At 34.2% G+C, this 13,180-nt stretch overlaps 1 protein-coding gene across 2 annotated transcripts in view; it reads left to right on the top strand.

Annotated features, from left to right (window-relative positions):
- Positions 1-13,180, top strand: part of MPP4 (MAGUK p55 scaffold protein 4) — a 60,619-nt gene that overhangs the window by 46,178 nt on the left and 1,261 nt on the right. Inside the window, exons 14-20 of one of the 2 annotated variants that reach the window (XM_074299042.1) lie at positions 1,204-1,224; positions 3,163-3,204; positions 6,487-6,657; positions 7,827-7,907; positions 9,606-9,699; positions 10,614-10,722; positions 12,833-12,967. In XM_074299042.1, the coding sequence (XP_074155143.1) occupies positions 1,204-1,224; positions 3,163-3,204; positions 6,487-6,657; positions 7,827-7,907; positions 9,606-9,699; positions 10,614-10,722; positions 12,833-12,967 (653 nt within the window). The remainder of the gene's footprint in view (positions 1-1,203; positions 1,225-3,162; positions 3,205-6,486; positions 6,658-7,826; positions 7,908-9,605; positions 9,700-10,613; positions 10,723-12,832; positions 12,968-13,180) is intronic. The other variant, XM_074299043.1, reaches the window with a different exon arrangement.

Genomic DNA, 13,180 nt, shown 5'->3' on the forward strand with positions numbered 1-13,180 from the left:
ATCCATCTATCCTTGCCCAATCAAAACTAGATCCACTGGATCAAGGATTCTTTCTCCTTTTTAAAAATTTTATTTTTTTATCAAATATTTTTATTTTTAAAACATATGCATTGATCATTTTCAGCACTTGCCCTTGCAAAATCTTGTGTTCCAAATTTTTTCCCCTCTCTTTCCCCCACTCCCTTAGGCAAGTAGGATTTTCTCCTAACTCTGCCCCTATTTTCCAGGCCTGGGATCCCTCCTTACCTCCCTCATTTTCTTCCATTGTCACTACTTCTTTGCCTTTCATAAATTAAACTTCATCAGCACTGCCCTCCACCTCTATGCATTAAACTTTGTCAGCTAATATCCAAGGCAAGTCAGCTTACATCCATTACAAAGAATCACAGTCTCAAATTTACCATGGACTTCTGCCCCTCTAGTCCAATCTGGAGCCCAACCAGAATTTTTTCTACAACATTGCCAATAATTAGTTATCCAGCCTTCACCTGAAGACATCCATACCATTTGGGATCACTTTAATTACTAGGAAGTTTTTCCTTACATTATGTCTAAATCTACCTCTACCACCTGTTCCTAATTTTGTTCTCAGAGTCCAATCTTGATTCTACATTATATAGCCCTTTAAATGGTTATCATGTCTTCTGGGCAACCTGTCCCTTTTCTCTGGGTCTTCCAAATGATCTTTGGATGACACCTTTTTATCCTCTTCTGTAAACTCTCCATCAATATAATTCTCAAACATAATACTAAGAACTGAACACAGTTCTGTACATGTAACCTTAGCATACAACTTCTCTTAATATAACCTAAGATTGTCTTGGTCTTTTTGGTTGATATATTGCACCACAAATGCATATGAAGTTTACAATCTAGCTTTTTTTCAGATGAACTGCTATGTAGCTAAATCTTTCTTGATATCTCCACCTGTCCTATCTTCCTACTCCTTTTTATCCTAGCTCAACTAGTAAATGTCATGATTTTTATATGAGGTATGATATAAAGAAGATATAGAGCTAAAAGGGCTAAAAAAGGGGACAAAAATATGAAATGACTATAGTAGAACAGGGCAAAGGAAAATGAATTGTTTCAAGAAATAATGTGTTTGTGTTTTGATGTGTTTGTAATAATATAATCTAGATATGAGAAATCTTGCAATGATGTGTCTATATGTCTTTTCTCCTTCCCCATCGAAAATTAAAGATGAAGAAATATTTGAATCTGGTAAGTAAAAAAAAAGTGAGCAATATAACTCTAATTTTATTCATGTAAATCCTTTATTTTGTCATCATTTAAGCATGTTTCTGGGTAGTTGATGCAATAAATGTGTATTGTCTCAATTATATAATAATAAAGTAATTAGTTCACAGAAGTAAATCCTACTTAAATGAATGACATATGATTTTCAAATGTCCCATGTTCATTTAATAATGTACTTGCCCACTGAGAATGTTTAAATCCTTACACTTAGTTTCAATTGTTTATGCTTTTCACTTGTATTCTCTTACTAATTTAGTATTTTAAATTAAATTACAATTTGAGACCAAGTTGAAGGGAAATGTCAAATGTTGCACCGAAGTGATCATTCTTTGGACTTTGGCATCACTGCATCAGATCTTAATTTTTAATGTCTGTTTCTGCTTTTATCTGAATATCCAGAGGAACTCTCAGAAGGTAACTTAATAATTTTTTTTCTGTACATGCAATAGAGAAGCACCTTTAGTATGTCAGTACCACAGAGTGAATACTTGCCTGGGTAACTCATTTTAGATTTCTAAAAAAATAGATTATTAAATATCAAATTATGAAGAATATCCTTTTTAAAAGGATAAAAACCAGCTGAATAATGAAATGTATTTCACATAGAGAGACATCCCCTAATTACATATGGCTATATCTCTAGTAGATATTTCCTCCTTACTTGTTTCATTTAGAAACATGTATTTGATCACAAGAAAAGAAAGGAAGATATGCATTTGCAAAATTCCAAACAAAGAATGTGTTCTCTATACCATTTTATAATGCTGCAAATATATTTATGTGCACAAAACTGTAACTAAGAATGCTTTCACCTAGGACAAAACCAATTGTTTATTAGGGGGAGTCAGGAGTGGAGACATTGGAAGGGAGAGCATTCTGACTTGGGAAATGGAGGGTGGGCCACTGTTCCCTAAGAGAGTCTAGTTCTGTTGCAGTAATTAAGAGAAAGTTGGGCCTGGGTGAGGGCACTACAGAGAAATTCAAAATTAGGATCAGTGATTTTGACTGCCATAGAGAAAAAAAAAAAAATTCTTATTCCCATCTCCCAGTGTTGAGACCCTGAGGCAAAATCTAGCCTTCCCAACCTAGTAATGGCTCTGTACATGTATGTAGAGGAAGACAGGAGGAAATTAATTTGAAAACTCTATCCTCATAGCATTTTTAGTATAGATGTTTCTCAGAGATGCCAAACTGAAGTATTTACATACAAACTATGACTGCAACTTACAGTATACAACTAAAGCTGCTCATTTCTGAATCAGAATTCTGAGCAGACTTTTTATTCCCTTATCTGAAATGTCTGTATCTTTTGTCAACATAGGAGAAACAATTAAGGATCACAGAGTAGTCCTATTTGATATTTATTCCTTCATAATAAGTTACTTTTAAAGTCAAACAAACCTAAATAATGAATGTATTTGCTGTATTAAATGGCTCCTGCCCACCAAAGCTTTAAAAGCCCAAATCTAGTACAATTTAAATATTTAATTTCTATTTTCAGTTACCATGCTATTAAGTTAAGCATGAAAAGATGCACACAAATGTTGCATATCTTTATTGTGACCCTTACTGCTCTTTTTTATACCTCTTTTATAAGGCATTTGGATTCTTGAATATATTGAAAATGAATTGTGATATCTTAGTTTGCAAAGAGATCCAACATATCTTTAAGTTTGTGCTAGACACTCAAAAAATATTTATCTTAGTGGAATGATGAAACCAAAGCATATAGGGCATTCCCAAGGGGGCTTCTATATACAGACTTATCATTACATCAGTTATGGTGTTGCTACCTGTTGAAATGAAATAGTTTGTCAATGTGGGGATAACTTCAATAAGGATAGTAATCCTTTTCCCTCCATCCAATTTTCTGCTGTGGACTGTTCATTCATCATGACTTAGATGAAAAGGAATTTGCTGGATATGACCATCGGTTCTTCATAGGTAGGTGATAAGTGAATCTTTGTTGTATAATTTAGTTGGGCTCATACCAAGTCTGACATACCCTTCTCAATGATAATTCTTACAGACAGTTGCAAACTCTCTTTCTCCAATATGCCTGAAGCCTTCTTCTTTTTAGCAACCTTCTGATCTTTTCATTGTTTGTGTTTTCTCACCCCCAAGAGACACATTTGTAGTTCATAACCAGAGCTACATATATATATATATATATATATATATATATATGCACATAATACATATATGTATATACATACATACATCTATAATTATAACCTATAAGCTATAAGCAAAATTGCTCCTAATGAAAATTCTGCTGTGGGCGGGAAAGGTTGATGATGATGCTAGGGCATAAGCACACACACACACACACACACACACACACACACACACACACACACACACTCACACTCAAGAAACTATAATGACTTTCTATTACTTCCAGGATCAAATATAATTTGAATTATTACAGAATCCTTCAAAATCTGGTATCTCTCCACTTTTTCAGTCTTTTTACAATTTGTACCTTCCACATATACATTCTCTGCAATCCAGTGACAACTTACCTCTTTGTTATTCTTGGAATAAAATAATCTCTTGAATCCAGGCATTTTCAGTGATGGTCTTCCATGCCCAGAATGACTTCTCAACTTCCTGGCTTCCCTAGTTTACTTCCAAAAAATCCCACCTTCTAGAGAAAGCTTTTCCTGATCCCCCTTAATGCTCGTAGTTTTCCTCTCTTGATTACCTCCAATTTATTTTATACATAGCTTGTCTGCATGGTCTCCTTCATTACACTGTAAGCTCCTTGAGGGCAAGGATGATCTTTTTGCCTTTCTTTGTTTCCCCAATCTTTGGCTCAGTGCCTAGAATATACTAGGCACTTAATAAATGTTTATTAACTGATTAACTGCCAGGTAACACAGATATAAAGACAAAAAAAAAATCTCTGCTCAAAAAGATCTCCAGAGGCAATTTAGTCTAGTGAAATGACCAGAAATTTAGGAGTTAGGAAATCAAGGATTCTATAGCCTCTTTCCTAAAGTATTCTTCCTAAAGTACATTTATAACCATGTCACCCCCCCAATTCAATAAATTTCATTAGTTCCTTATAAAATTTTCTTCTATTTCATTTTTAAAGTTCTTCATAATCTTGCCTCTTTCTACCTTTCCCAATAAATTTACCACTGATTCTAGTGTCTCTGTTTCTCAGATTACCCATTTGTTAAAAGAGGATATTGCTTTTCCTTCCTTAATTCACAGGAATAGGAGAGTTTTAAAAAGTTTTTTTGTATAGGCAGTAGATGTACTCTCAAAGGCTAATACAGTTGGATTTTGGGTTATTTTTGTCTTCATTCCATTTCCACATTCTCTTTAGACATAAATGGCTAATAATTCTGTAGTTTGCTTTGACTACTGACCAGAGACATTAGGGTAAGGGAGAAGAACATGAAGTAATATGCTTCTATGTTGGCTCTTGTCATTCATGGATTTCTGCCAGAATTATAATTAGGACAAGATAACTGGAGCATTGTCCTAGAGTACCAGATTTAGAGGGTGCTGAATATACTTGTTTTTCATTAGCAGCATAAACTGTTTAGCATCAGTTAAAATAAAAAGCTATAGATAGTCCTTTTCTTTCTTACTCTCTTATCTACTCCATTTTCTGATTGTACTCCAAGTTAATTCAACAAGTATTTATTACGATCTTAGTATGTGACAGGTACTAGTCTAAGCAGTAGGAATACAAAGAAAGGCTCTGCGCTCAAGAAGCTTGCCATCTAACTAGGTAGATACATGCTGAGTCCAAATACAATACATGCTGGATTAATTTGGAGATCATCTTAAAAAGAGACTATTATCATTCCTGTAGAAGGTGGGATTTTTAGCTGAGACTTCAAGGAAGCCAGGAAGACAGAGATAAAAAGGAAAACATAATTCTGTCATGGAAGACAGTGGAAATGTATGGAGTTGGGAAATAGAATGTCTTCTTTGAGGAATAACAAGGAGTTCTGTTCATTGGATCAGAGAGGTCTTGGATGGGGGGGGATAAAATATAAGAGGACTGGGAAAAGTAGAAAGAGGCAAGATTATGAAAAGCTTTAAGAGTGAAATAGAAGAAAATTTTATACTTGATCCTAGAAGTAATAAGGAACTAATGAGGTTTATTGAATTGGACTTTAGGAAGAACACTCTAGGAAGGAGGCTAGAATGGAAAGGGGATGCCTGAGGCAAGGAGATTTAGTGGAAGGCTATTGCAATGCTGTAGAGGTGAGGTGAGGAGAGCCTTCATCAAGGTGGTAATGGTATCAGAGGAAGGAAGGCATATTTAAGAGATATTGCAATGTTAGAAATGAGAGGACTTGGCAACAGATTGGATATGGGGGAGTGAGAGAGAGGTGAAACAATGAGGAATTAGGACTACATTCAGGTTGTGAGCCTGTGTGATGGGAAGATGGTGCTATCCTGATAGTGAGAAGGAAGTTAGGAAGAGGGGATAGTTTAGGGGAAAGATGATGAGTTTTGAACATATTAACCTTAAGATATTTTATTTGACATCCAGTTTGTGATGTTTAATGGGTAGTTGGATATAAAAGGCAAGTTGTCAAGATAGAGCCTTAAGGATAGATAAATAGATCTGAAAGTCATCAGCATAGAGATGATTATAGAATCCATGGAGCTGATGAGATCATTAAGTGAAGTGAAATGGAGTAATAAAAGGGAAGAGAAGAAAGTGGAAGACGAAACCTTGGATGACATCCATTGTAAGTAGCCATGCCTTGCATGTTGATCCAGCAAAGGAAACTGAGCAGGTATGGAAAACCAGGAGAGAGCAGTGTTACAAAAACTTAGAAGAGTATTAAGGGAAGAAAGTGGTCCACAGTGTCTAAGCAAACAAACTATTTTGCCACTGGATCCAAATGGCTCAGGAGGAGAAAGTGAGGCTGGTGACTTTGCATAGCCCTTCCTCACATAAGTCCAATTCACCTGCATGTAAATGGTATCACTTCTGTAATGTCATGGACATTACAATAACAACAACCTGCAGAGCATTCAAGTTCCAAGAAAGCTCAGCCTTTTTTTCCTCTCCACTCAGAAGCAACCTCTCCAGCAGCCTTCTTATTTGAGGTTCTGCTCAAAGAAGTCACCACTGTCCTGACTTAAAAGGTTGCTTAAGGGTGCTTCTTACACCCAAACAATGTTTGTGCTGTTTCAGATTTTTTTAAAACTGCTGATAGTTATGGATCTGATTTTTGTCCTCCTCAGCTGGTTTCCGAAGAAGCATGCGCCTCTGTCGCAGAAAATCTTACACCAGCCAGCAGTCTGCCTACATTCTTTGCTCCAATAGCTGCTACAGTACTCTGGGAGCCCCATATGAAGAGGTGGTAAGGTATCAGCGGCATCCTTCGGATAAGCATCGCCTGATTGTTCTTGTAGGTAGGTCCCAAGATTGCTTGCCATCCTAATGGGAACTGTCACTCCTTACACAAATCAAAAGCTTTGATGTATACTCCTCCTCCATTTGATATATATTCTTGCTAAATGCCAGGAAATGGAAATGCATTTATAAAGATTCATCAGCAGGTGTGTTCATAGAAGGGAAAATAAAGGCAAAGGGCTTTTACAGGACAACTGCATTTTTCATCAATTTGCCAGCTGTGTAATCCTAGGCAAGTCATTTAATCTCTGTTCACCTCCTCAACTTCCTCAATTTAAAATAAGGATAATAATAGCACCTACTTCACAGAGTTGCTGTGAAAATAAAATGAAATAAAACACGTAAAATACCTAGCAAGTGCCTGGCATGTAGTAGGTACTATACAAATATGTATTCCCTTTCCTCCATCCCTTTCACCCCCATTTTATATCAGGTAGTTTATGTCTAAGGTACAGCAGAGTCTTTGTTATAATATAACTTATTATTTGAGTATCTATAACAACAAGTCATATTACAACAGGTCTCTACTGTACTTTATGTTCCCATTTAGAAACTGTTTTTTAGAAAATGATCAAGTATTTAATTCAATACAATAAACATTTATTGAGCACAAATTATGTACCAGAAACCGGACTTGGCACTGGAGATACAAGAATGAAACAGTATCTGCTCTCAAGAGGCTTATCTTCCATTAGGGGAAAATAACAAGTACACAAATAAGGACATTAAAATGCATTCAAAATAAATATAAAGTGATGGGAGAGGGAAGATTGACAGAAAGCTCTGACAATATGATAGATTAGAAAAAGTCTATAGCAGGAGGTGGTACCTAAGCAGGACTTCGAGGGAAACTACAGATTCTCTAAGATAAAAGTAAGGAGACGCCACCAAGTTCCCAAGATTTCTAGCTCCTCTCTCTACCAACTCTAAAAGTTCAAGGATTGCAGATCATGATCCACAGGTCAGCAGGAAAATTCCTAACCATCTTATAGAGCAGTCCAACTTTATTCAAAGGGAAATTGTATAATTCAGCTTTCCTTGTTCTCTTTCCTTTTTTCTCTTTTTCAATACAAGGATAGCAGTGATGATGACTTCATCATTATATAATTATAGCCATCCATATCTAATTTCTATATTCAGTCTTTTTCTCCCCATCTGCCCCATTCAGGTCCTTCTGGTGTTGGAATAAATGAACTGAGAAGGCGACTGATTGAAACCAATCCAAATTATTTTCAAAGTGCAGTGCCACGTAAGTTCCATTTTCCTTTTGTTCTTAATGTTTTAACACAACTTCCCTTACTATATAAATTGAGATGATCTGTGAACAAAGTAAACACTCTCACTTGTTAGACTGATTAGGGAAGGACCCTAGTCTCTATATCCCTAGACCCAAGAAAGTGATGGAACCTGCAAAACTGTTTCTATGTTTTAATTTGGATCTGTGAAGAGCCTGTGGGTTTATATTTTATAAACAGTCACCTCAAAGGATTACTCATAGACTTGAAGAGAACTGGTGAATATTTAACAACAATATATCCAGGTAAAAAAAAATTGAACACCGTGTGTGTGTGTGTGTGTGTGTGTGTGTGTGTATTTATGTATATATGTATACACACATATATACATATATGTGCATATATGTATACATAGATATGTATACACACATGGTGTTCAGTTTTCAGATTGCTTGCCATCTTGGGGAAGGAAGAAGGGAGGGGAAAAATGGAAAACAAAATCTTATAAATTCTGAAAACTAAAATAATTTTTAAAAAGAATGTTTTAAAATGGGTTAAGCAAAAATTATAAAGAGATAGTTATCAATAGTGTCAAATGCTCAAATAAAACCAAGAAAGACGAGGGATGAAAAAATGTTATTAGATTTCAGCAGAATTTTGAAGGAAACAGGAACTGTAAGAGCTAGAAGTAAGGTGGGAAGGCATTCTATGTATAAAACATCTAGGGAAAAGTTAGGAAGATGCATGGTAAAATGTTACATATAAGGAACAGCAAGAAGTTTCAAACTGGGGAAGAGGACTGACATATAATAAAGTCAGAACAAATTTTGAAATAAAAATATATAGGACCATAATTGACAAATAAAGATTAGGACACAGTGCCTGAAACATATCAGTTGCTTAATAAATACATATTGGGTGATTGGGGAAAATGATAAAAAAATTTATACACAATGCATTTTTAAGTTTCATCTGCATTATTAACATTTCTCCATCATTTTCTTAAGTCTAAAATCAACAAAATGATAAATCAAGTACTGATACAGCATTTGCTGATTTAGGAGGACTAGGTTTGGAGTAAAAGGACCCTATGGAATCAAAATCCAAATTCTTGGAAACATTACTTATTCTGGATGTCAATTTCCTCATTTGTAAACTGAGGAAGTTGGACTAGGTGACCTCTATTGTATCTTCCAGCTCTAAATCATAATATCCTATAATATCATAATACCATGAGCTAGCATTGTACATTGTACCACATATTCACTAAATTCTCATAATAACAGCCGATATATAATGCTTTAAGGTTTGCACAGCACTTTCCATTCAGTGAGGTAGGTGTTATTATCCTCATTTTCAGATGAGGGGGATTAAATTATTTGCCCCTGGGTCACACTACTTGAAGTCTGCAGGATTCAAACTCAAGAATTGCTAACTCCTCACCCAACATTCTATCCCCCGGGGCCAACTACCAATTTAGATATAATAAGCATATCCAGTTTCTTAGAAAATATTAACTCTATTTGGGGTTAGGGAAATTGGAAATTTCTCTTAGTGTTCATTAATAAATTAATATGTTTCTAAAAACCTGACAAGTAAATGACTTGACAAGAGCAAGGATGCCATATTCATCTTTCAATTATCTTGTCAAAGCACATTTCTATTGTGTGACTAAATGAACTCCAAAGGCCTTTCATTATTCTTCTTGATAGATACCACTCGCTCTAAAAAGAGCTATGAAGAAGATGGTAGAGAGTATCACTATGTATCCAAGGAAACATTTGAAAGTCTGGTGTATGGTCACAGGTAACTAGAATACAGTCACTAATTCATAATCAAATGCTTTTCTCTATTTTAAAATTCAACATGAATTAGTGCTTATTGAATTGAATTGAATAAATTTCTTCTTTTTGAAATAATTTTTGCTGCACACAGTAACTATTAGAACAAATTTTGAAGTAAAATACATAATTGTCAAAATATTTTAAAATTCATTTTAGAAAAGTACATGAATTCCAATAAAATAACAATAATGCCTTGTTTGCTTTCAGTCATCTGCTGTCTTTTAGTTCTGTGTATCTCATTAAAACTTTTTACTGTTGCCATACATACACACACACACACACACACATTCTTATTATAAATATATGTATATATATATATATTTCTTATTCTTATTCCTTCTACATTATTTCAACCTTTGCATAATGTTTTTTGTTTTTCAAACATGGATTGTTTCCATGTTTTTGATAATACATATGTGCTGTGTATGTTTTGTACACCTAGGTCTTTTATCTTTTTAATAAATAACATATTTTTGGTATAAATTCTTGTGGTAGGATTATCAGGCCAAATTTTTGTTACTCTAATTGTATATATTGCTAAACAGACATGAATTCTTTTTTTGTGTGTGCATTTTCTAAGTCCTCTAAGTAGAAATACTGTGAGTCACAAGTAGCATGGAGTCCCAGATAGCTCATCATCTTTCAGAAAGGAAAAAGAACTGAATTGCAAAATGTAAACATTTTTTAATTCTCCTAATCCATCATACCTAAATGTCCAGTGATTCTTCTTTTCTTAGAAAAGTACTCATATTTGTTACTTTCTATTAAGATTATTTTCTTGGGATATCTATTAACATTTATAGACTTTATAGGTGATGATGTTTTACAGATAATTGTGGTAAAATTTTATTTTCTTTGTCCTATCTATCTTCATAGAATGTTGGAATATGGTGAGTACAAAGGAAACCTATATGGTACCAGTGTGGATGCTGCTCGAAAAGTCCTTGAAGAAGGGAAAGTCTGTGTAATGGACTTAGAACCACAGGTGGGCCATACATGAAATCCACCTCTCAAGTTTCATGACTCTATGGGCTTAAAAGAAAGATATTGAAGGAAGAAGTCCTCAGTAGTGCTTAAAAAGGGGGGAGAAGTGATTTTATGTCTATTTTAGGGTTCTATTGTATTCCATACAGACTATTGCTAATTTGACCCAATGGAAAATTATTTTGTTTAAAATAGATGTTCTAGGGCAATTAGATAACACAGTGAATAGAGTACCAGCCCTGAAATCAGGAGGACCCAAGTTCAAATCCAGGCTTAGACACTTATTTGCTGGGTGACCTTAGGCAAGCCACTTAACCCTGATTGCCTCCAAGAATAAAAAAAATAAAATGAAATGTTCTCACTAGCCTCCATTCATTTAGTATATTAGATGTATCAGTTTAGGGTTACTTTACAATATTTTTATTAGCCACTTGCTGATATAAAAGCCTATCTTCTTGACAACAACATTTTCTCAATGGTACTTTGTAACTATGAATCATCTCATAATATCAAAGTTATAAGTGATTCAAAAGTCAATGGAAAGTCCAATGGTGAAAATGCATAGATGGCAGGGAATAGGACCACTGTTCTTTGTTTTGGTCACATCATATTTATGGTCACCATATTTTAAGAAGGACATTAGCTAAAAAGCATACAGAGAAGAGTGACATGGATGATGAAAGGCCTTAAAATCATGCCATGTGAGAATCTTTTAGGGCAGGGAATGATATTGGCAGAACACAAATCAAAGAATACTAGCATATTTGAAGAAAGAAAAAAAAAGACTAATAACTAACAAAGGATTCCAAGAAGACTTCATAGTGGAAGTAGCACCAGTGTTGAGCCTAAAAATGAACTAAGGATTGGACAGATAGAAATAGTACTAATAAATCATAGTTAACATTTGCAAAGTACTCATTTTGCCAGATACTATGCTTAGGGCTTTACAATGATTATGAAAACCAAGAAGCTGCTAGCAATCTATTTGGGCTCTAATGTACAAGGTCTATAATAAAGGAATAAAAAACAGATCAGGAAAAGCAGATTGGTGATTGCTTACCCTATAGGCATTAGGGAGCCCCTTTAGGATAGGGTTAAGGAGAAAAAGAAGAGAAGAGAAAGAACAAGAATTACATAGTGATCAGAACACTGAACTTGGAATCAGGAGACTTGGATTTTAATTCTGTGTCTGCCTGTTATTAGTTATATAACAAAAAGCATAGCTACAATTTTTAGGAATTTTCTTCCTAATTAAATCTTAATTCTTTTTCTTTACAACCTTTGCATGTTGTTCTTGCTGCAGTTATGGTCTCTGGATCAAGAAGTATAAATTTAAATCTTCCATATAATAGTCCTTCAAATAGTCAAAGACAGCTTTTTCATATGGCACTGATCTTGGTAATTACTATCAAGATTGCTCTTCTTTGTTCTCCAGTTTATCAAATGTCCTTCCATTGTGTCCAAAATGCAACTCCAGATATGATCTAAGAAAGAGTATCCTATCCTACCTCGTTAGTACTTTAGTTGTGGAAAAGAAAAGACTCAACATGTATTATGAGAGGTTATATAGATTTTTGAATATGGAAAAGATAGTATTCTATAATCTCTCATCTGTATCATTATAAACACATTCTCTTTAAAATCTCCTTTCTGGAGATTATCCACCAAGATTATCCCAGTTACACGTTTGTTAGTAAACATTCAGCAAGAGTTATTTTAGATTGTTTCATTCCCTTAATTTGTTACTGATTGGGGGCATTCTGATTCTAAATCAAATATGATAGAAGAAAAAAAAGCACCTTTATGACTACCAGCACTATATTCACTTATAGACAAAACCTACATATTCATTTATAAAATCAGTAATAACTGTCACATGTTAGTAAATTAAAATTATTAACCATTCTGATTTAAAATATGTTTTCTGCTATTAAAATGTTTGAGAAAAGGATAAAAATATATTTTTCACTGATAATGGCAAGGTTGTTAGTTTCTACTCTTTTAAAAATAAGTAACTGTTGAATATACTCACCAGAATACACAGAAAATTTAGAATGAAATGGTTCTTTTAAATGTATATAGTCAATTTTTCTTTGAATTGTGTTGTGTAGAATATTCAAGCAGCTCGAACACATGAATTGAAGCCTTATGTCATATTCATAAAACCATCCAGTCTGAATCGCATGAAGCAGTCCCGGAAAAATGCCAGGATTATTACAGACTATTATGTCAACATTAAATTCAAGGTGAGATTTAGGGAACTGGAGAATTGTATGCCTATCATTTCTAATCAACCAAAACACTTTTTTTTATTGTGTTCCTATTGCTCAGATATTTTATTTTCATAAACACAGGTTAATTTATGACTTTTACTTTTTAATGAACATCAGCTTTAAAAGTTAAAGAATTCTTGCTACATAGAAAGCTATTAATGAAATAGATTTTTCCTCTCATTTCTT

Source organism: Sminthopsis crassicaudata, chromosome 3 (genome assembly GCF_048593235.1).
Source record: "Sminthopsis crassicaudata isolate SCR6 chromosome 3, ASM4859323v1, whole genome shotgun sequence".
NCBI lineage: Eukaryota > Metazoa > Chordata > Mammalia > Dasyuromorphia > Dasyuridae > Sminthopsis > Sminthopsis crassicaudata.